The sequence below is a fragment of the Dromaius novaehollandiae genome, chromosome 1, assembly GCF_036370855.1.
Source record: "Dromaius novaehollandiae isolate bDroNov1 chromosome 1, bDroNov1.hap1, whole genome shotgun sequence".
Lineage (NCBI taxonomy): Eukaryota > Metazoa > Chordata > Aves > Casuariiformes > Dromaiidae > Dromaius > Dromaius novaehollandiae.
The window spans coordinates 163,650,643-163,675,908 of record NC_088098.1 but is presented as its reverse complement, the minus strand read 5'-3'; the positions used below and the strand labels follow the sequence as shown (position 1 = coordinate 163,675,908).

The 25,266-nt window shown below is 37.5% G+C and overlaps 1 protein-coding gene across 1 annotated transcript; it reads left to right on the top strand.

Annotated features, from left to right (window-relative positions):
• The first annotated feature begins 83 nt into the window (after nt 1-83).
• Nucleotides 84-23,929, top strand: GPR180 (G protein-coupled receptor 180). Its single transcript, XM_026119409.2, has 9 exons — nt 84-277; nt 2,769-2,927; nt 6,183-6,377; nt 9,790-9,970; nt 10,168-10,217; nt 13,510-13,667; nt 20,160-20,351; nt 20,703-20,780; nt 22,454-23,929. The coding sequence occupies exons 1-9, from the start codon at nt 142-144 to the stop codon at nt 22,610-22,612; spliced, it is 1,308 nt and encodes a 435-aa protein (XP_025975194.1). The 5' UTR covers nt 84-141; the 3' UTR covers nt 22,613-23,929.
• Nucleotides 23,930-25,266: the final 1,337 nt, after the last annotated feature.

Here is a 25,266-nt window from a genome sequence, read left to right as displayed (position 1 = left end):
CGGTTCCTATTGGTTCCCTGTCCGCTGCTCCCTCCCGCTCTACTGCCCCGCGGCGCGTTGTAACGGCTGTGTGTGGCGGGGGTGGGGGTCACGTGACGCCGCGGCGAGAAGGGGGGCCAGCGGCTGTCGCCGGGTCCGAGGATGAGGTGGCGGCTCCTGTGGCTCCTGTGCGCCGTCGCCTGGTGGGGCGCCGGCGGCAAGACGCTGCGGGGCGGCTTCGCCAGCGCCGCCGCCCGGCTGGAGCCCTGGCGGCCCGTGGCGCGCTTCCAGTTCCACGGTGGGTGCCCGGAGGCGGGGGGGGGGTGGCCCGGGGCCGTCCCTGTCTGCCGTCCCTGTCTGCCGTCCTGAAGCGGCGGCGGGGGGAGGGGCGCACCGTTACGCCGCGTCAAAGCCGTTAGGGCGGCGGGTGTGGCGCGCGCCGGGGCGTGGGAGGGAGGCGGGGGTCGCAGGCAGCGGGAGCCGCCTCCCAGCCTCGGCTCGGGCTGCTGTGCGGGAGGCGAAGGCGCCTTCGGCAGCGCCGGGAGGAGTGGTGGGCGGCTCGGCCAGAAACTGGCCCTCGCCTCACCCGCTCTCCTCTTCGCAGGCAGGCTGGAGCCGGTCAGCGCAGGCAAAAGTTTATAGGCCCCTGTGGTACGTAAGCGCTACTGTTCATTAACGACGGGGAAAAAAGTACTGTTGTGACTACTCAGCGCTGTGTTTTCCTTCGCGTCCCACAAACGGACTTGGAGAAACTGGGAGAGTAGGTCGTACTTGCATCTCGTATTTACTAATGGAATTGCTCGGTTATTAACCAAATGGAATAACAGAAATGACAATGACGTTTAACACTAAACGTGTTTTGTTTTTTTTTCCATGCCGTCGTGCATCAGGATGTAAATTCTCACGTGATTGCCCCAATAGCTTTTCTTTCCCATGTTAATAATAATCCCTAATTATTAAGAAGCCTAGCAATGGGACAGAGCCCTGTTAGAACAGACATTGCAGAAATACACGTTGAAAAATACTGTCCTTGCTATAGAAGGTTTACTTTACAGAAAGAGACCGCATGCGAATATAGTGAGTGCTGTATGCAACAGTGCTGCACTGATCAGTATGCTGTTCCTATGTGGTCAGCATTACAGCATTTCAACTTTTTTTTTTTTTTTTTTTTTTTTGGTTAGCTTCATGGCAGAGAAGCTTTGCAGAAGGCTTTGAAAGACAACAATGATGGTAGTGCTGCAGATGTATATGGAGTTTCCTCCCAGGCTGGAGGAGTAGTGTGAGAGGAAAACAAAAATGTTTGCATGAAAAAAATCTAACTGGGTGAAGGAAAATGTAACATAAGAAAAGGTGGAATATGACTTCTCAGTGCTGAGTGAGAGATGATAGATAGGGTGGGGATAGCATGTGGAGTGACTTGAAGGCAAAGTTAATTATTGGTGTCCTAGAGGATAATTGTAGAAATACTCTAAATAGATCTGAGGAGAACAAAATGCATTACTTAAAGCTGAGAGAAGAACACCAAGATTCAAGATGGGTGTTTTAGGTGTTCATATGTATTTTATTATACAAGTATGTTAATGTTGCATACTTCCCGAGAAATATTCCTCCTTCTGCATGCCTACATACAACTATACATATTCTGATTCTCGGTGAAAGCCGTATGAACTTTTTATAGAACCTGCTGATAATTTTTCAGAATATTTTTTTCATTAGAGACTTAGGTGATCTGTACTCCATATAATGCTTTGCAGATACCACCTCTTTTGAGGTTTTTTTTGCAGGACTGCTATCTTGCAACTGGCTCTGAATAGACAAACCTTTCCTGGCAAAGACTTATTTGAATCTGGTAGTAGTCTATTTACTAACATCCATCTCATGCCTAGGTTAGGTGGGAAAGGAGGTTATTCTCACAGTTTAAAATGCATAAAAATTGGTTTAAATTTGAATACATTTAAATTCTTGTAATATTGATTGATTTTTCTCCAGTATGTACTTCTAGTTCTGCCAAGCCCTATCTTTTAATTTAGAGTAGTGAAGTATTAAAGAAGTGCATGGCAATATGCAATGAAACGGTATATCACAATGTGTTTGGGGACCATTGAATTACCCAGATGATAAATTGTGTTAAATGAGCTTGTTCTAAAAAGATAAAATATTCCTTCATATTAAGATGAAGTATGTAGGTAGTCTGACAGGTTCGAGAACATTTTGAAGTTTAGTTTTCTTTGTAAATTTGTTGGTAACAATTTGTCTTCTGTCATCTCTAAGCAAGTATTTTAGTGCTAGTCTGAACATAACATGAAGATCCATTTACTCCAAGTTCTACTGGTGTTAGACTCAAGAGCTAGGCTATGATGCTCATAATCATGCTATAGAAGTCACAAAATAATAGACTTTCAGTCAGTTATTGGGACTGATTGTGGCCCTGTCTTTACTTGAACAGGTAAAATCTGGGGTGGGAGAAAGGAAAAGATGATTTGGAAGTCTGTAGGGGGGGGGGGGAAAAGTGGGGTAGAGAAAGGTTGTTTGAAGTAGAGGAGGTTAATGATATCATGGTGAAAATTTAAGTACCATCATGAACTGTGTATGCACTATTGTGTTACCGAGGCATGTAGAATTTGCTTATGAAACATAGTACAGACTTTTACGGAAAGCAGTGGTAAAAGATTTAGAAATAAAGTGAAGCTGTAGTTCTATTACCTGTTTAAAAAAATGTGTTGCTTTTTGTTGTTTTTTTTAACTGGCATCAAGACAAGAGTAGATGATTTTGTTTTTTAAATATCAAGGTGACCATGCCATTCTGTGTGTCAGAATCAACAACGTAGCAGTAGCTGTGACAAAAGAAGCTAGACTTCACCTGTTTAAAGCACAGGAATGGCAGAAGCTGCAGAATGGTATCCAACAACACAGCTGTACAGAGAAATTCACTAAAGCTCAGCTGACAAGTGAGTTACTACTTCTTTCCCCTTATGAATTGTTATCTATTGTAATTAGAACCCTGGTGTTTTGGTGAATTTGGACTTTGCATCAACTTAAGTGAAAGCAGGACTTCAATCTTCTAGAATTAAAAAAAGATTACGAGGAAATATAATTGCTTTGCTTGCATCACTTCAGAGGACTTTGCTTGCAAGTCATAATTTAGTATGCTGCTGAAAAATGAACAATCCATGACAAATGGTGGAAGACTTTAATGCAAACAGCCAAACTTCATAGCAGGTTCTAGCATCATGTTCTCATTTGTACAGAACTCAAAGATACATGTTTGGCTGAACTTTTTATTTATTCATTCAGTACAGAGACTTTTTATGTCCACTTGGAATACAATTCATTTTTTTCCCTAAAGCTTTTTGTAAAAAGATTATGTTGAGTATGTGAAAGAACTTACAAAGAATACCATCATAAGGTGAAATTAAAGTAATTACAATGTATAAATGTTTGGAGTGGGCAGAGGTACACTTTGAATTGTGACTCTTTATTTCAGTAGCAAAAAAATAAAATAAAGGCAAACTGATGGAGCCTGCTGCAGATACCTCTAAACTTCTGAAGTGAGTGCTTGTAAAGTGGGAGTGTTTAATCCAAGTGTGCAGTAAAAGGGAAGCCTTTTACCTGAAAACGTTTTTCTCTGGGTTTTTTTCACAACTGCATAATCATTAGCTCCTTTTTTTTTATTTATGTCTGTAGGGTATTTGTGAAAACTAATTTGTCTGAGTTATGCTGCTTTATTTTACAGTTTGCCTTTATTATTGTTTAATGATCTTTCACCCTATAATTTTGTAATTTGGTATTCATCTTTGAATCTCCCACTCAAAAGCTTTTAATTGCAACAGTATAGACTATGTAGGCTGTCTTGTTGTTGGGTTTTTTAATAGAGAAACCTCTCTTCTGTTCTCCAATTCTGTGTAAAATGTCACTTTTCAAAGACAAGAAAACAAAAATAAAAGTATATTTTCACTATCATGGTAGCACAAACCTGTCATTCTTTGATGTACAAAACATGCTAGAGCCTTTAAAAATTCAATGCAAGAGATGTGTTAGTCAGGAAAATGCTTAATTTGAATATCTATCTAGATGTAGAAGGTAGAACAGTGAAACACTGAAGCTTTCAGTTATGTAACCAAAAAATAAAAATACTAAAATAACATGTTTGTGCCATTTATTCATCATAATATTGCAAAACCTACTTAAAGTGTACATTTACCTGCAAGAAGTTTAAATTAAAATTAGAAACATCATTCAACACTATCTTAAGTGCATACAGCTTCTTTTTTGAATATATTTCCACTGTGCTGACAGAATGTGTAGAGTCACTTATTGATCTCCTGGAATGTTGTCATAGTGAAGTCTTAAAAAGATGTCACTTCTAAGGATGTCGTTCCCTGTTACACTTGATCTGAGCTAAACATGAAATGCTGCTGAAATCGCTAGCAGTTGGCCCTCCCCTCCTGTCTGTCCCAGCAGTGTACTCACTGTTTTCCCACTGCGTTTACGAATCCTATGACCACAGGGCGAGCTGAATCTGCTTGCTGATCTATTGGAAAATCAATTACATTTTTATTTTATCTTACCTCATTCCCTGTGAGTTAGCTTGCGGTTTGATAGAAAACTTAACAAACTCACTCTGTGATCCCTGATCCTGGTGGAAATAAGGCATTATCAGAGCTCAGCTGAGAGTGCAGGTGGAGAGTAGAGCCACCCCTTTCAGCTGCAGTTTCCCTTTCTTTTGGATTAAGCATCATATGAAATCCTTAATTTAAATGAAATCCTGTATTTTAAAAAGCTTCCTTTTTGGACCGAGCTGTATCACTTTGTATTTTTGATTGATAAGATATGTAGCTCCAAAGTGTAATACTTATTTATCAGTAACTACACAGGACTAATTGCCTTTATTAGAATGTTTTTCCTTCTGGTTCATGTGTTGCCCCAGTTTGTACTTCTATGACAAAGGCTGCAGAGACACACATGATATATTTCTTCCTGGATCCAACTGTTGATCAGTACATGCCTTCAAAGAAGGAGAAATAACCCCTTAAAGTTTAAAGAAGTTTATTTAAATTACATAAGCTTTTTTCACAGGTAGGTTCAAAGTTAAAAATTAGTTCTAAATTTTGTCTGTAAAATATTTAGGGATACTGAGTTTGCAAAGGGTTGTTTTGTGTGCATGTTTGCAGCTTTTTCATATGGAAGCTCCTTGCATGAAAGACAAGTAGCTTGTTTTGTAGAAATTTTATGAACTTTTTCCTCATCCTTAGCCTTTGTCATCTTAACCTATTCTAGTGAGTTCATCTACAGTCTGTTAATTATTTTGTCATTTCTTCTACAGAGGGAGGCTTTTGCTTGTGGCTGAGCTGATTAACACTAGAGTTCAGTAATCAGTGCAACAGCACTTCTGACTCTTGCAATTTAACATGCTTTCACAAAGCCACCGATTTCATTTGCAGCAAATGTTTACTTCAGAGTGTGTAGTGATGGACAGTTGCCTTTATTAAGATTATCATGGTAAGATCAGTGACCAGATGAAGCTTTACAGTCTCTTATGTCGTTGGTCTTAAACACTATCAGATTTGAAACATACATTTTTATTAGACAATGGTATCAGCTCTTAGCTGTCAATTGAAAATCAGTCTATTACTGTTTGGGGAAGATACTGTAAAATATGCTAAGTTGCATCTTTAAAGCATGCATGCTATTTTTTTACTGTTTTCTCATTTCACTGTTCCTGTTCTATGCTCAAAGTATCTTTGAAAATTGAGTAGAATAAATTTCACAAAGGTATTTTTATATTTATTTTTATATTGCATAAGTATCTGTTGGTTAATATAGAATAGCTGTTCCTCTGGGTACTGTACAAGAGGGTGGAAGTGTGCTAAAGGCAGTAGATACTGTATGAAATTACTGGCGTCTGGCAGAATGGAGCCATCCCAAGCAAACCCAAAAGCTGAAAGATAGAATACTGTACATGTCCTCACCAGCCCTTGACTGTGCCTAGTTGAAACCAAAGATGAGGATGGAGAGCTGGGTGTTTGGTGTTGTGGCTGCCTTTCAAAGCAGAGACTGTTTTTCACTGTATGTTGTTTATAACATATGAGTGATGATGTAGATTTTATCTCCATTCAAAGATGAATTCTATTTAAAAAAAAAAAAAAAAGGTTAATCAGATACTTACTCCACTTTTTTGCTTGTTTGTTTGTTTTCTTCCAAAGTGACTGTGAACCACACAGAGCAAAATCTGACAGTGTCCCAGATTCCTTATCCGGAAACATGGTATGTGTTTTATGTAGACAAGTTTACCTGCGAGGAGAATTATTCTGAATCCGAGGATATTCAATTTGAAATGGTCTTACTAAACCCAGATGCAGAAGGGAATCCATTAGATCACTTTAGCGCAGGGGAATCTGGTAAGATTTTTTTTCTTAAAATTAGATTTGTAAGTTAAGGATCTGATCACCCAAACAAATCAATACTTACTGTGCTTGGAAAAGTGTGGAACTGGGGAATGGACAGCAGTTTTTTACATTTCAGTTTCTACTTTTTCAAAGAAGAGTGAATATTGAAAGATTTTCTAATATTACAGATAAATCCTTTCCTTTCTCTAGACTGACTGTCCAAAACTTCACTAATTAGCAAAACAGATGCACAAGGACGCATAATATTTACACCTTTGCTGATAAGTATTTTCCCCTTCAAAACTGTAAACTCTCACTTCAGTGTGAATTTAATTCCCGAATTTAATGAATTTGTTTATTTAATTCTTGAAATTCCTTAACTGTTTAAACTTTGATTCAGTGCAGTATGAGTTTGCACACAACATAAACTTTTTGCCAATACAATTCCAGTTTAGTGTTTAGATCTTTCCAAATAAATTGGTCAGAGGCTGCAGGTTGGAGTGAGGCATTTGTCAATCGTGGTTATTATTTAAGAAATGCAAATTTGAATCTGTAAACCTGTGAAGGAAAACTTCTAGAGGTGATTCAAGATCACAGCCAAGGAAGTGCCTATAAAAGACTAGACGGTTTGGACAATCCAAACCCACCAGCATTTGCATCACTGCAATACTTAGCTTCACTCATCAAAATGTCACCAACTTAGGCCTGTTTTAAGGGAAGAGCTCAGTAGGCTTAGTCTGCCTGCATATACAGATCTAGCCTAATTGCTATGCGAAGAATCAATTGTTCTGTTGTCATTCTTTGTCTCAAGAGGACAGCTTCCTCTTTGAAGGGAAGAAAATCTTCACACTGAAGTATTTAGTGGAATTTGTAAGAAAGTGCACTGTAAATCATCCAGTTTTTCAGGCTTACGTGACCTGTCTCTTCAACTTATTAATTGTGCTTGTTAATCTGAAAACATAGTTTACAGGTTTTTTGTGAATTTTACATCCAGGAATGAATTCTAGGTTAATTCAGTTATTCCCCAAAAGCAGCAGTAGCATTCCTGTGCTAAATCAAGAGGCAAATGCACTATAAGACATTATGTGGCCCTTAAAGTAGTATACAGACTTTCTAGTGAGACACCTCAGTTCTGTATAAATTTTGTAGTAAGACTTGAGTACTCTGAAGTAGAACTCAGAAAAGCTAGCACATATGGTAAGAAGTGTAAATGTGTTGGATGCAGCTATTTAGAGCCAAAAAGTAGGAAATGGGATGAGCCTTACATCTCATCTCTTCCATGGTTGCAGAGGAATGCATCTGTTCGTTCCGAATGAAAACCTGTAACTCTGCTCTGAATCCTGAAGTTAAATGCCTATGTTTACTTTCAAAGAATTGAGGAGGATTTCTTTTTTTTTTTTTTTTGGGGGGGGGGGTGGCATCTTTAGGAGATAATTTTTGTCCTTTTTTTTTTTTTTTTTTTTTTTTTGGTAACGTGTATCGTTTAGAACATTAGAACACCAAAGAAAAGATCCAGCTTTTTTTTTTTTTTTCCTCTTCTCTTCTCACTGAAGAGATCTGAAACTACATAGTTACAGATGGTTCTAGTTAGGTCTCTCTTTAATTGTTAAAGTGTTCTGCCTCTGACACGGGAGATCTCAAAATTAAATGGACTACAAGGAAGTACAGTAAAGAGCTTGAGACTGTAACCTTGTGATTAAGATGTTTCCCTTGAGAAAGGAGGCCTGGATTCCCATCCCTAACAAGTAATCTTTTATCATTTTATAAGATAACTCTTTTATGTAAGACCAATGGAATCTAGGATTTCTAGGGGCAGCTGACCAGGTAGGCAGTGTTTTGATCTTTGAAAATCTTTAAAGTTAGGTACTCTAAGGTACCTGTGTTTCATTTTCTCTGTCAAGTCTGGGTTACTTAAAAGTCAGAAAACTTAAAAAAGATAGATTGGAGATCACTGCTGTTTTTTTATATTTGTATTTCAGTGCAGGTTTCTCTTAAATCTTTTTGGTCTTGAACCCATCACCTACAATCTGTCTTTGGTTGCAGGGCACTTTCTGTCCCAAATGTTTTACTGTTTATTAAAAGCTAGTTGATTTTCCAGGTGTTCCCACTCTTCACGATGAGAAATATCCTGCTGTACAAAATCCTTGCCAACTTCTGCTTCTTTTGGAGCACAAAGATACAGAGTGAAAGGAAAAATAAGAGATTTGATCTGAAATGCATGTTTTTCTTTTGTCAGTCATAGGTTATGCTTTCTTGTAAGTGTTCAGGATAAACAGAGTGGCTGTGACACAATTGTTTTTAATGAGTCTTTAAAGGCTTTATGCTTTTGTTCTCCCATTTCAGTGTATATATGTTCAACTGACTAACTTTAGCTGTAGAAGTTGTGGTACTAGGGAATATTCAGAATTCATCTGACTCCAGTGTTTTCCTTCAGCTGAGATATTGAAATGTGTATAATTGTTCTGTTTCTGATCTCTGATTAGAGCTGGTTGGAAATTTTTAACACAGTTGTTTTGCTGGGGTAAATAAAAAAACATTGGTCAGAATCTGATTTTGTGGGAAACCATCTGGTTTCAAGGAAGGCTGGAGAAGAAAAACATAAAAGCTTTCTGTGGAAAAACTTCTGTTGACCCATTTTTGCTTTTAAGACCCAGACTTTTTGACCCTCTTGGAGCTCATATGATGGTTTCCGAAGCTTGCAGGTGCTAGAAAAGATTTCCAGCATCCAGATCTTTAGGGAAGCATCTTACCAATCAACTGCTAACCTGAAAACCACAGTAGTCTTGTTTTGAAGATGATATCAAAATCTTTGGGCATTTTCTCAGATGGGAGCAAAAAAGTCCCACTTTGTGAAATTACAATTGTTCTCTTTGCTACTTTTCTTTCAATTCCTCATTATCTAAAAAAAATTGTGTCTACTACTTAGAGTAACCATACTTTTATTTTTTGTGGAGAAAGAGTGACACCCAGTGGTTAAATAGATTCTGTGGAAGTCTGTTCAGGGGTACTGTCATTTCAGATTGTGGCTTTAAAAATTGAAACAAAAAACAAGCTCAGAATGAGTCATTTAGTAAAGGTGTTTCTGACTGATCAAATGGGATACAATTATTTGCTGCTTGTTAAGAAACTATGCCACTTTATACTATTTCAATAATTGCTATAAAGCTATTTATATTTGGAATATATCTTACACTCAGAAGAGGTGTCATTGAGTAAAAAATACTTTGTCAGATCAAATTATAATCAGCTGCCTGAAAAAATAACTTTTTTCTGGTTCAAAATAAGCTAGGATTTAATCATTTTTTGTGTACTATCACTTTTGAGTGATTATTGCTTAATATTGCTTATGATGTTTTCGTTGTGCACTTCTGATAACAACCTTTTTTACAAAACTAAGCTGTATTTCTTTTTTTTTCCCCTGCAGGATTACATGAATTCTTTTTCCTGCTTGTCCTAGCATACTTCTTAACTGCTTGCATATATGCACAGTCCCTATGGCAAACAATTAAGAAACGTGGACCTATGCATACTGTATTAAAGGTGCTGTCAGTTGCATTACTGTTGCAGGCTGGTTCAGCTTTTGCCAACTACCTGCATTTCTCAAGGTATCTTTACTTACATTTGCTTTCAGTTTTAATATTTGAAGGTGTTGTAATGATCAGTACATGATCTTTCCTGTACTGGTTTTGATGAAACATGGGACTGACTTTTTAGAACTACATCATTGCCTAAGTGTACTTTTGAGAGAGAGTATAAATTTAAGACTGACTCACTTAAATATAATCTCCTATTCTTTTATCAGTTATTCTAAGGATGGAATAGGAGCACCTTTTATGGGAAGTCTGGCAGAATGTGAGTATGCTTGTCCATCATTTTTATGCATTCCTACATATTAATCTGTATAATGCATCGTCTAATTCTGTTGTTGGGCCAAATTATGATCTTGGAGCATATCACTAGATTTTTAATATGAAATAACTAAAAGTTGTTCTTCTGAAAAACAGGCTTTATTCAGGATGTATACAATAGATGCTATATATAAAGAGTTTTGTGATTATGATTTAGTTTAACACTTTTTAAAGGATCTCATTTTCTTAAGACTCCATCCTACAAACCCTTAAATACCTGTCATGTGAGTAAATGTTTCAACATATTAAAGAGTTTTGCTGAGTTTGCATGATCTAGAGTACTGAAACTTTTTAGAAAACTCTGTCATTTCACATTTTATGCCATCTCAATGGCAAACTTAAAATTTATTATAATGAGAATGGAAGTGATTTACAGCACAAGTACTATGTCTAGAGCATACAGAAAATGCTTATGTCAAGAATTGATGTTAACAAAGCATTTTTCTCGACTTTGTATAGATACTCTGAGCTTTTCTTGAAACTGAATTTCTACAACATCCCATCCCAAAATGCATTAGTCTACTCTTGCTAGATTCGTTAGAGTGTAACATTGCTTTGGTTTCTCTGAAGTTCACATCTGAAGCATAGACAAGTGTTTTCCAAATTAATATATTGCATTTTGATTGGCCTGAAGTGCCCCAAGAAAGTAGTACTGTGATAGTGAGATAGTATTGGAGAGTAACAACCTATATAGAAAAATATTTTCCCTCATAGAGTCCATTTGAAAACTTGCAGTTGGAATTAACAGCCTCTTGATGGCACTTGGCACCACAGTAATTGATACTGTTTCTTGTTTTGAACATTTGAATTAGCAAATTCAAGCAGAAGGGATATAAATGTGGAAGGCTTCAGCTTCAGTTACAGTTCTGAAGTAGTAGGTAGTAGGAAGTATAGTTTGGAGATTGAAGGTGCTACCATTTTTTCCATATTAGAAGTGAAATCCTAGTTAAAAGTCAGTGGTAAAAATTCCCATTAACTTCAGTAGGGCCAGAATTTATTTCTAGAAACCTGTTCAGATACTATCCCAAGCAATTATTTTTTCCACCAACATCATTTAGCTTTTACCATGTATAAAGACCTGACCCTAAAGCTAATTAATCACCTAAATTTGCATAATTGCCTAAGATTGCATAATCACATGAGTAATTCTGGCACTCGAAAATAACACAAGTAGTTGACAATCCAAGTAGTTGACAATCCTTTAACTTTTGACAAAATCAAAACCAGAAAAGTCAAAGAATATTATTATGGCTGATGAACATACAGAAAAAGGTGGATTGTGATGAAATCAGGCAAGTTTCTTACCAGTTTGGTTGTGTGTGGCTTTATACCAACCCTGGATACAGTGGGATGGTCATTTTAGGAATTCCTCTCAATGGTAAAGACCCTTCTTAGTTTCAGACAAGATGTATGAGGCATCAAAGTTAAAAGCCTGTATTGAATCTTTGTCTTGTACCATTTTATCTGGGAATCCACTTGAACTGTTGCTACACTGCAGCATAGCAATATCTACAGCCAGGATGAGATTGAGAGACAATATCTGGCTGTAGCTTTTACATAGGGAAGAAGTTAGCTTCAGGAGTGACAGACTATAAAATGGGTGAATACTCTCTAGAACGTCCAGATTTGATTAGTCTTTTCCATAACTGGTATTTGTGACACTGATTTGGCATGCCATAAGTTCAGGTAACAATTTTTTTCTAGGGAGTATTATGCCTCCAAAGCTGGCATGGTAAAATAGTTCCAAGATCATTGTGTCCAAGACCAATGCCTGTTCATATTATTAAAGGATGAGCAAGTTTGTGTTTACCAGAAGTTCCTGAGAGTTTTTAAGTAGCAAAAGTGCCTGAATATTAGGAACATATAAACCAAGAGAGGGCCAAATATATCCCAGGAATAATGGTTTGAAATCTATTTTACATCCATGTTTTGCTAATATTGCTGAGCTTCAAGGAAATATTGCAGCTGATCTCTGAACAGTGGCAACATTCTCTATAAAGCCTGTAGTAAATGCGGAAGTACTTTTATTTTTTGTAATACAGTACAGGGTTTTGTTTTTTGTTTGTGATGTTTTTGTGATGTAGAAATCATTGGTTTTTGTATCTGGTATGTAAGTGAAATGACATACTTTTTTAAATGTATTTATTTGAACTAAAATATTGAAGAAGTGAATAAAAAAGCATTGTTGTATGTAATGCTCATCTCTCATTTCTGAACTAAGTTTGCCATTTACTTGCTATAAGAACAGATCTTTTAAACTGCTCGTACATCTCTGCTACACCAATACAATGGGCCGGTTTTCTCTCTGGGTGATAGTTTGCTTTAGAGAAGGTAAGTTTGTGACTGAAACTTACTGAATAATTCCTAAAGCTGGTGTTTGGACTTGAAAGCAACCTAGAGTTCTTTCTAGTGGCAGTAGTACTTCGGCAAGGTTAATGAGTAAAGCCTTGGATATATTCTAACTTGATGATTTTTTTTAATCAGATACAGCTTCAAACACAGGTTTGAGACACTGATTAAAAGTGTAACTTTATAGTGTACATATTATTTGTTTGCAAACAAAGCAAAAAAATGGACACAGCAAAATGAGGAAAAAGGTGTTTACATTTAATGAAATGAAGTACAGGCAGATTGTTGCTCCACATGAAGTTGTATTAGAGTTAGTCATTAGCTTTTTTCCCTTTGTGCATCTGAGAGTAGAGTTTGTCCTTAATGTGCTTTCTATTGCAAGCTGCTTTATCTTTGAGACAAAATACAGACAATTTAAAGTACAGTGCAACTATCTGATTTTTGAGCAAGAAAGTTTGCTGGAACAAAGGAGTTAATTTCATCATGTTTCGTATTAGCAGAATGAAGTATACGATGTGGTTAATATATGTATTATGATTTTACTCCGTTAGCATTTGTAAATCTGTTTATGCAGTCTGGACTCCTAAGCCCAGACTTCTCTGGCACAACAAGAGAAGGATTTGGAAGGATGCAGTGCTCTGCCCATGTCATTGCAGAATTGAAGCATAAGTAGAGGAAAGCTGATGGTGATCTATCTGATCATTGAAAACAGATTGAAACAGACACATTTTGTGACAAAGCAACCTCAGCTAGTCAAAGTGTATTGTCAAAGCAAATGTCTATCTTTCATATACCCATTTGTGGGTATATAGAATATTTCTTTTTGCTGTAGGAAATCTTTATTACTTTTTTGTTGTGACTGTTTATTTTCCTTTTGTTTCCAATAGTGTGTGACATAGTCTCTCAGATACAAATGTTGTATTTATTGTTGAGTCTGTGTATGGGTTGGACAATAGGCAGAATGAAGAAATCTTATAGCAGACCTCTTCAGTGGGATTCCACTCCAACATCTACTGGCATTGCTGTAGCAGTTGTTGTTACACAGGTTTGTATTTTATATTCATGTTTATGGTGAAATATACAGCTGCTATTAAGTATGACAGAACTGTGAACCAACTAATTTCAATATTTTATGAGGGAGGGAGTATCAAGACTGGAAAAAAACTCACAGCATAATGTGCACCCAGTATGTCTAATGGGTAACAACAACTCTTCTTTACTTTTAACAATTTAAGGTGTAGCTCTGCAGTATGTTTTTGTTCAGCAGCAAAACCACTTAAGAAGTTCCCACAGTTTTCCAAACTCTTGGTTGTGCCAATTGTTTGTAGCATTAAACTGTAAACCAAATGAGTGAAATGTTCTAGATTCAAAAAAAAAAAGGGAGATTCTAGCACAATTATTTTACTGATCTGGCTTATAACATCATGTTTTAATGTTGTAATTAGTACAACCAAGGGGTTTTGTTGTGGGGGGTGAACACAGAGCTTGGGAGAAAAGCCAAGAATTTCTGACAGCAGCTTTCCTGTTACCAAAAAGAATTGAAACTACACCCTCAGTGTTCTTGTCTTAGAACCACTCAAATAGGATAGCTAGTAGTCTTTTCAGTCAGTGTAAGGGAATTCTTGAAAGGTTGATGTGCAAGGTTGGTCTTGCAAATATATAAATGGTCTGACACGTACTTTCATTCAAATATTTTCCATTAATATAAATTAGAAAGCCAAGTAAACTAGTAACTTAAAAGTAAATTATAATGGAGATCGTTCAACCCTGGTGGTGCCTTTTGTAAACAAATTTTTTTAAATCACAGCATAAAGAGAATCTGAAAGCTATTGAGAATGAGGAGAGCAGGGAGAAACTGGAGATGAAAATGATGAAGAGATTGCATTCTGTGACATTTAAGTAGTATCTGTAATTAGTGTGGCTTCCAAACTACATAAGTGGACTACTTGAACATTAAAACTAGCTGGGAGCTGACAGCATTCTTGCTAATTAAGAGCATAAACCAAAGGCTGTTAAGGTCAGCAGGACTGTTTAAATTTCAAGGCAGGTTCATTACACCTTAATCTGACCCATCTAGTAGCAGAGATTTTTACATGCTGGTAGTAAAGAGGACTTCTAAAGCAAATAATTTTATTTGTGTCTCTCCACTTGTACCTGCATATGGGTGTGTTAGTGCTCTGTCACTTGAGACTGGAAAGTTTTTTGTTATTGTTGTTTCCCTTTCAATATGCGTAGAAAAGACACTCAGTATCAGCTAGATCTTTTTTGTTGTTACCCATGCAGTAAAAGTTAGGACAAACTCCATACATATGTGCTGCTTTTCCCAGCACAGGTCCATAATGCATCTGCATTGGCTATTTCAGCACCACTGGAGCTTTGGCACAAAGTCAGCCATCAGGCCCGCCCATCTCTACTACATTTCCCTTACTGGTACCATTGAGAATGTCAGGGCTGGCAAGGGTCTTGGAGGAACAAATGCAGCTACTAGAATATGTCTTTGGGTGGTTCTGCACCCCATCGCAGTGCCTTCTGTCTCCAGCAAGGGTTCCTTGGCACCAGGAATATCCTACCCCTTCTAGAGAGGGTGTCTTCCATCTTATGGCCTAGTACCTACAATATATACCTTTTCCCAGATTTCTCCTCTTTATTATAGAATGCAGTTCCTGAGCTCAGGGAAGCAGAACCCAGACCACATCACCTCTATCAAAGGTATTGATCTTAATGCTTCATTCTCTGGGTTACTCCATTGTTCATTGATCTGTCTAGATTGACATGGGTGTTGGACCTGCTGTATCAGGGCAGTCAATGAGCACTTTTATTTATAAAAACCTAGAAGAATCTTCTGTCTATCCTACCCTTTTGCAGGGATTCTCAAGGGAAAGCTAGCTTCCATACCAGAGGTTGGACAGACTTAAATGGATAATCAGAAATGTTGTTGGGAGTTGCTGTAGAGGGTAATGGAACCCACATGTGTTCCCCTAAAGCAGAAAATGGAGATTAAGAAAATGGAGAATATCAGTTTTACTGATATTCTACATTACCTGCCCTCTTCTAGGGTCCATTAGTGAAAATAAAACCTATTTTGGAGAAGGCTGAAGCAATTTGGAAGTCTCTGGGGATCGTGTCATTTTATCATCAGGGGAACCGATAGCAAATTCCAAGTGTCCAAGGACATAGGGTAGCTGTATAGAAGCCCATACAACTTGAAGCTCTCCTGTTTGCTCATTACAGCTGAATCAAAAAGAGGTCTGCCCATTTAGACAAGAGGGAAGTCAAGCAACTGGACAGTCTGGGAAAATTTGTTATTCTTGAAGTTAACTGCAGTTTTGACTGGCAAACTGTTCCAACCCTGTTTGCCTGCTACTAGTTTAAATTACTCCGCAAACTCTCAGCTTTCCCCCCCTCCCTTCATACTGATGCTATGGATTCTATTCTTTCAGAAACACAAACAATTTCCTGGGATGTGTTTACAGGTTGCCATCAGTGTAGAGTGGATGTAGCTTACGAGTCAGCAAATCTCTTGTGGTCACTGTGGCTACAAGAGCTTACATCTCAAAAGAGGGAAGGGTCTTCCATTCAGCATCTCCCTTTGCCTTAACTTACAGTTTTCTTCAACCTCAAAGCAAAGGATTCTCAGGCCACTGTCTGTTCATTAAAGATTCTGCTCTGTGCTGCTGAGACACAAGACTTGTTCAAAACCTTTCATTGATGACCTCTCATCACGTAGACCTGAGAAATGTCACCTTTCTGGGCTGATCGGAGAGGTTGCAGTGATTCCAGAAGAAAAGCTGATAGCTTTGATGCTGATGAAAATGCACATTGTCTCTTGTTGCATTAGAACTTTTGCATCAAAGAGGCTCTTAGATACACTCCAAAGATATGCTCAGAATGAGTGTATGCTTTTCCTTTTCTCTACCTCTGACCCCAGATCTAAAACATTTTTTACTGTCTTGGCACTGCATAACATCAGATACCAAAGTACTAAATGAGGTTAGAAGCAGCTAGTTAATCCACTTCACCTTTCTGCCATTTCCTTTCCCCCTTCCCCTTGTCTCTTTCAGTAATCTGTCCCCTGAGAACCTGCTTTGACTGGAGATTGATTTGTTATCTTGGAGTGCCATAAAGTCAGTGCTGGCATGACAAGGGGAAGGAAGGACTATACCATAATTGTTTCCTCATGACAGAAGAAGTGTCTGGTACTTCATTGTGTGGTTGTGGAGGATAAACTTGTATATCTGGAACATCAGGATGATGTCCATGGCAAACATTCTTGTAGCAGTTTAAGAGGGAAACTAGTACTGGTCAGTGGTTGATGTCCACTGAGAACCAAGATAGGTAAGATGTGTGCACAGGTGATGTCAGACATTTTGAACAGTGTGTTATGCAAACAAGGAGATGGTCATTCTTAACTTTGTCGAGAAGAAACTGTGGTTTTTATGTTGGGTATAACTAGTGTGAGTCAGCTTTTCATTTGTGCATCTACCCAGCTCATCCAATTTTTTTGTAGACAGCCTGAGCAGAGTTGTTCTTCTACATAATTAGGATATTCACCCTGATTTCTTCTCCAAGGTCTTTTCGGAGCTGCAACATAGATCTGCTCAATGCCAACAAAAAACATCCGATTTCTGCTTGCACTAGTTGGTGTCTGGGTGGTTTTTTTCAGCTTGTTCCTGATATCACAGCCAAGTGATCTGATGTATGCTGTTCTCTGGTCAAAGTAAGGAGTGTCAGGGCTTACTGATGTTAATTTCTGTGGCACAGCCAAAGAAATTTGGGCTTCAAGATCATCTTTGTCTATGAAAGCACTTCCTTCATTGAGACCAGATCGCATAATCTATTGTAATCTAGAAAAGCTCCATAGTACAAATGCTATATATTTCTCTTTTTCAGAATATTGCTTTTCTCTAGCGAGCGTGGTTCCAGCTTTTATAGTAAGAGGAATGGCACATGTTCACCTGGGCCAGGTTTCCAGCTTAGTGCACTGATGGGTCCATCTCTGCCATCTGCTTATTTTGGAATAGTATAGTGAAACTGAAGGAAGCTGGACTTCTCTGATCTTACATTGCCGTCACTACACACAGCTTTTGATCAACTGATTTCTGTCTTGTTTACAGTTTATATTCTTTAAAGGGCCAGTCCAGAGCATGCCCTGCTGTTAGACACTATTTTCCCACTAGGACCTGGGCTTCATTCCGATGGTTCCTTTACTCCAGCTCTTTGTCATCTTCTCATGAAAATGTTTTCCTTCATTGCTGTCACTTTTGGTAGTAGGTTAAGGAAAATTCAAGCCCGCATGAGCTCTGCACTTTCAGGTTGAAGTGTGCCTGGGATCCACCTAAAATTTCTTCGTGAAGTAGTATCAGAGTTCCATCTCCATCAGTTTCCCATATTTTTCCTCCAGGTTACATGCTTGTGTTAAAAAGATTCCATGCAGGGTTCTTTTTTTTTTTTTTTTTTGGGGGGGGGGGGCGGGGTGAGGATTGTTTGTTTGTGTTTGAAATTTTCTCAGACAGCGTATATCCAGTCCAGGATAGTTAAAGAGTTTGGCTATCCCCATGTATAAATGCCAAAAAGGAAGATGCTCTATCAAACTACAGTGATTCTGTAACTGGTGGAATCCTCATTTGTTGCCTGGGCAAGTTCTGCCTGAACCAGAATAACTTCTGCAATGGGTATTCATCAGTTTCACACCAAAACTAGTGCTTTTACCCATGCATTCACCAAATGCTGTGCTGTCTCTTAAGGTTTCGGGAGCCATTTAGTTTTTATTTCACTCTTACTCCTTGATAGGATTCCCTGTTAAGTAACTTGATCATTTGGAGGTGTTTGTTTGGAGTTGCCCACAAATAGAACGTCAGTCAGATCATTTACTAGCAATCAGTAGTGTTCAAGGTGTGTGCATTTAACATTTGTCCCCCTCCCGTCTTTCCTTTTTCCATCCCAGTAGTTGAGAAGCAACTGTGTCATTGCCTGCATAGGGGAAGGGAAGAGTGAGAGTGCTCTTTAAGGATATTCTAAGGGAAAACTAACCAGTCTGAACTGATAAGACTCAAGGAGACCCATCATTGGAATGCACAGGTGGATTACACATTTAAAAGAAAAAGTTAGTATCAGTAACCTTTCTGTCTTTATGTAGTTAGTGTAGTTGGAGAGCCTTTGAATATGTTCAGAAAGGAATCTGACTAATTTAGATCTCTTAACTGAGGCAAGCAATGTCTCCTTCCTAAGACCTTCAGAGCTACCTCGGTTATAAATCACACTTGACTACCTTCCTTCAGAAAGCCTGCTTCATTAGACTCCTGAAACCTAAGTGCAAGTTAAATATGTGCAGTAAGTGGACTAGATTGCACTGTATTCTCAAGTCTTAAAATGCCACTCAGCTGCTACATGATGCTGGAAGAGTCTAAACTTTTATGGGCATTCTAGTTTGTAACTTTAACATTCCCTAAGTCCCCAAAAGGTATTCTTCAGCAAGACCCAATTTTCGTGCAACTGTACAAGTAGGCACCTGCCTTCTGCCCAACCAAGATTCAGAAACTAGGCATTCCTTTGTTTTTCCTTAGAGACTCTATTGATACCCTTTCTCACAGTACTCCCACAAAATTGGATTCTGTAGCAAATGGATACAGTGCTGTTTTTTATGAGAGCTAAGGAGGATTACTGCCTTTCATGCAGTAATCTGTTGGCTAGAGCATTTGTCCAGATGTTGGAATAGCATTTGGAACCTGTGATGCTCCCTTTCCCAGTCCCTAGGAGGTTTCTGAGCCAGTTGCCTGCAGAGTCAGGCTCGCTCACACTTTCTGACCTAGCTGATTTTGAATTCTTTTATCCACAATGGCACAGCTTCAATAGAAGGGGTGGAGAGTGGCCCACCCAGGAACAGCCTATAGCCTGGCAGTTAGGGCACTCTCCAAGGAGGTGGGAGATACGAGTTGGATATCCTTTAGGCAAAGGAGGGAATTGTGGGAGATCCAAGTTCAACCTGGGTGAATGCTTGAGCCTTTAGGCTATTATATAAAAGGGGCAGCAGCACCACCCTCTTACTTCCCCTTATTTAAAAAATAAAAGTGAATCCTGTTAGGATTTTGAAAGAAAAGGCGTAGTCGCCTGCCTTTGAAACAAGCTTTACAGGTCGTGGATCCCAAGTGGAGAGAGACACCTCCCCATAGCTCTGTAGGATTGTTTTAGTGGGCTTCCTGTTAAGTAACCTGACTGTTTAACTAGATGATTATTTTGGATCTTGTGCTACAATGCTACATTCCTTCTATCCAAATTAGAGAAAACTTTAAATTGTCTAACTTTTACAAAGTTATGGAATGCAGGAGATGAACTCTGTTCCTGCCAGTTGCACTTGGAGTAATAGGTAATGCCAAAAAGCAATTCAGGCTCTTTTTTTTTTGTGTAGTATGATGGTCTCCAACAAGCAGAGCAGAGCCTGGCCAATTGTGCTGATAATTTAATCTGTGATGCAAAGATTAATTGAGGTTTAGTGTAATCTTATTTACTCTAAATGTGCTTTGCTGTTGTTCTTTTCCAGAGCTTTTTATTAATTTGGGAGCAGTTTGAAGACACTAATCACCACAGCTACCATTCACACCATGGCTTAGCAAGTGGACTGCTTATTGGTCTCAGAGTTTGCCTGGCTTTGTCACTGGCTGCTGGTCTTTACCAGATCATCACAGTAGAGAGAAGCACACTGAAAAGGGAGTTCTATATCACGTTTGCCAAAGTATGGGTTACATCAGAGAGACTGATCCCTTTTGCTGTAAATATAATGGTTGCATGCAGTTGACTGAAACACTAAACTGTTTTACTCCATAAGAAAGTTAATGTTTAAATGTTTGATTTGATCAAATTGCACCCTATCATACTCTGAGTAGTCATTTTAATATGACAAGGAATATAGAGCTTTCTTTAACAGAAATCCCTCCTTTCATTGTGTGGTTTTCATTCTGTTGATTGAAAAGTAAACAGTGGATTCATAAAATAGACAGAAATGTAAATACAGTTCCTCTAACTGTCATCTCTTTCTTCTAAGCTGGCATATAGTCATTTTATAACTTACACTTTTCTCTTTCAGGCCTGCATTCTCTGGTTTTTGTGCCACCCATGTCTTGCAACCATTTCTGTAATATTCAGAGAATATCAAAGAGAAAAGGTATGTACAGGCAAGATAAAAGGGATGAAATTTGAATAGTAGTTGTTCTTCATGTTCAGTGTTTGTTAGCAAACTCATACTCTTAGACTGTTAATCTTATGACCCCAGATCAACTTGAAAAGTCTTAGTCACACAGCTCATATTGATGCTAATGTGAGTCAGATTTTACAAAGGTGTGCAGGGTTTGAATCATACAAGTGTAATCATTTCTAGGTTAAAGGAGGGGGAGATTGTTAAATTAAAGGAAAATGTGAAGGGGGTGTTGTTGTTTTATTGTTTGCTTGTTTGTTTTTTAATTAAAAACACCTTGGGGATTCTTTTAACAAAGCTAATAGAAAGATAAATCAGTGGATTCTTTTTTGCTTGCTTTTTAGTCTTCATCATTTAAAAGCTTTATGTGGCTAAATGGGTCAGGGAACCTGTAGCTGAACTGTATTCTTTAGATGAAAAGATCTATCTAAATATGCAATTTGGTTTGTAAACTCTAAACAGTTAAAAACAAAGGTGGACTTGCTGGGTTTCTCAGTTGCTTAACATACTGGGAACTAGGGAACTAGTATGTGGAGCCTGCTATGTTCAGATAAAGTGCACTACTATTCTCAGGTGGTTGACTGCCTCATTCCAGGATAGAGCTTGCATCTTTTCTTTATAGTTAATATCATCTGTGCATTTGTCTGCAAATATTTTCTGAAATTGAGCATTTATTTGTATGGAGGATATACAAGGAGAAAAAGCATTGCACTAAAATACATGAACATGAAATACCATATTTCATTTTAAGAGGAAGAACCTAAAAAAGAATCCCCTAAACCTACACATCAAGATACTTTTTGTTGTTGCTGGATGAAAACCTCATGGGGGGGAGGGGGGGGAGGGATATTCTCTCCATCTCTTGAGGTAGAATCAGTAAATGAAATTGTTTCTTTTTTGGAATAATTTCAGCTCAGTTTAGGAAGATTAGATTTGCCCTGTATTTGCATTTGGGGTAGGTTTAACTATTGTGTGCAGCTGCAGTTCCTAAATTATGAAAATTCTGCTGTGTTTCCTTCTTTAAATACATTTCAATATGTTTAAGAAATGTGTGATCAACAAATACCATATTTGTTTAAGAAAAACATCTATTATAAAAGACTCTACATAAACTTGGACTTTCACTTCCTCAGAAACAGCAGTAACCTTTGTATGTTTGATAAATGTTGCCTTACCCATCTTTTGCAGATGAAGAAACTTGCACTGAAAAGAGCTATTTAAGTGAGGCTGATAAATAACTATCATCATAACTCCATGACTGTGCTAGTGCAAAGTGGGTTCAGGCATTTTTTCTGTTTGTTTTAAGAATAGGATGTCTAAATATCACCTGTGCTTGTGGAACTGCATGGGTGGCGAATTGCAAGGCTGAAATTCCCCAGAACAGAGACAGCCAGAAGGGTTATGTGGCTTGCCCAAGGCTATCTACTGATTTAAAAAAAACAAAAAACAAACAAAAAAAAAATAGGTTTGAGAGTCTGAATCTTGAACTTGAGACTCATGTTCAATTCTTTTGTAACTATTAACAGTATTAAAAGGTTTAAAGTTAAGCTTCAAGCACTTGCACAGTGTGCTGATTAAAAAAAAAAAAATCTGTTTGGGGATTTTTCACTTACTTTCTCCCTTTCTCCCTTTTTTGTCTTTAGATTATTACTATAGGTGTTATCCTCTGTCAGTGCATCTCCATGGTTATCCTCTACAGACTTTTTCTATCTCATAGTCTATATTGGGAAGTATCTTCACTGTCATCAGTGACATTGCCACTAACAGTATCCTCTGGACATAAAAATCGACATCATTTCTGAGATGTTTAGGAAGAATATGTTATGTAATAAATGTGCAATAATGACCTTAATATACAGATATTTTTGTCACAGATATGATACATTGGTTTCAATGGAAAACTGAATGTTATGAACTGACCTTCACTCTGACAAGGTTCCTAGATTAGTCTGTTAAAATGTTGTGGAGTGGAAAATTCCAAAATCTAAATACTGTTATGAAGATTCTTTATGTGTACCATGTGGTGCTGTGCTACATGACAGAATGACTGTTTTCTCTCCCATTTAACAGCCATGAAAAAATCCTTGCTTTTTATCAATACTGGGTTTGAAGGTCTTACAAAATGCAGTTCTTAAAATGACTACAAGCTCAAACAAGTCAGAAAGAGGCCAGTTGTGAAATTGGTGTGATGCATAACAATGAATACAGATTCTTTCTATTTTCATACTTTAGAGAAAATGCATTTTATGTATAAAAGAAGGGGAAACAAAAGAGGGAGAGTCCTCTAGGGAACCCATATGAAATGTTTGTAGCAAACTGCAGGAAACTTTCCTGTATTATTGGTGTAAAACAAGAGGGGTTTTTTTTTGCCACTAATGTTCATATTGGTTAAAGTTTTAAGGAGAATGGCAGTAGGGCTTTTATTTGCCTTTTTTTGAAATAAAGGTGACTGAAAGTACTAGTAATGAAGGTCTAAACAATATCTGCAGCTTACAAGACATGGCAATATAAAGGTAATTAAAACAGCAGACTCACATTTTCAAAAAAAGAAAAAAGGTGGGGGGGAGCAAAGAAGGTGGAATGGGTGATGTGGTACTAGAATTTTAATCCTGATATAATTCATTTCTCTTACATTGAGGATTCAATCATAATTAAGCCATATACACAGATTAAATTAACAGAAGCATTTCAAATAAATGTTGGTTTCAGTCATCAACTACCCATGAATTCCTGCCCAAGGATACTTAATCAGGATTAAATTTTCTATGAATAATTGAAAAACAAAATACTCACTGGATTTGTTATAATCCATGTTGGCACTGGGTTCTAAGTAGTTGCCATCTTCCATCCATTGTAATAAAGCCGTAGTACTTTGTGATGCCCTAGCATTCAGAAAGCCAGTGTAAATATATACTTTATTGAAGTGCCTATTTATTGAGTATGATTAAATCATGCTGACATTTTTTTCCTTTTTAATAAGAACATTCTTATTACCTCTGTGATTGAAATCTTTTTGTCTGGATTTAGTAATTTGTTAAATTTTAGACCTGTTGTCATACATGTGTTTCTTCACAGCATTGTTTTTATTTGCTAGTAAATGAATGTTCATTTCTTCATAACAGTCTGTATTTAATTGTATTTCTTTGAAAACGTGAAGACACAAATAGTCCTAGCATTTCTATTCATGTTTGTCTGAGTTGTGAACATAGTTGAAACGTAAATCTCTTCCATTTTCGTTTAGAGGCGAAACTAGACATTTGCCTTTGACTAAGGCAAAATGGCAACATGACAAAGTTGCTCATTAAATCATCTCCTTTCTTATTGTTTGTAATTCAGATCAAGAATGGCAGGTTGAGGCTGGAAAAGATGAGGTATTATGATTTCACACAATCTTCAGAATGATTAAAAGATTAATTATTACATTCCTCTGATAACCACACAAAAATTATTGGTTAAAACTTCAGTCTTTATTTCCCTGCTTATCTCTGTACTTTTCATCTTCTCAAGAAAAGAGCATCCTGTTTTTGATAAGTCTCCAATAATGCAGTAGGAGAGTTTTATCTGTCCTCATGTAAGACATGAAATTCACACATCAAATATAGAACAATTTTATGGTAGAGACAACAACTATTTTATAGTTTATGATCTGTTATGATAAAAGTTTTAATACTATGCAGAAAAACTGCATTTGACCCTTCAGAATAGGCACTCCATTTGTTTATTTCTCCAGAAATGTTTTCTTACTTCCTGTAGTTCCTCTGACTCTAGTCTGTCAGTATTAAGGTAAATGATATCGTAATTTCCTGTTGTAAATGTATCCTACAACAACTCATAACACGAATTCAGAATTCATAATTTATCTGAGTATAAATATAAAGTGTAAGATGTTGTCTCTTAATCTTTTCCAGATTGCTGCATAAGTCAAGAGGTAACATTATCTTCCTAGTTTGGCATCAAATCCAATGCTTTGAAAATTTAATTTTCCTATTAGTGTAACCCTTACCGATGAAGTATCATTTTTCTCATGGTAAGCCATACCAAGGACATGCATCTGTGCTCAGGTCTATTAGCGTTCTTTTATAACCAACATTCACCGATTTTATGTTACTAAATCATTAATACATGCTGTAGCTAATAGGTCAGTATGACTATAATAATATTCAGCATATCAGTTAATGCAGTACATGATATCGTTTGAGGGGAGGTGAGGAGAGAATCTTCAAATCTGACTTACTTACAAAACTTCATACTTACTGTGCTCTAGCTTGAAGCTTGCTGTCTCTGGATCATGCCTGAAGAATGGTTTGAATACATGAAAGCCTCTCTCTTCTGACTTGCATTTTCTGAGAGACCAGCTGATACTACCTTCTTTTTTTTTTTTTATGCTTATTCACCCAGTTACCTATTTTTTTTCAATTTGGTTTCATAACCTCATCTTGGAAGCACAGCTTCCAGC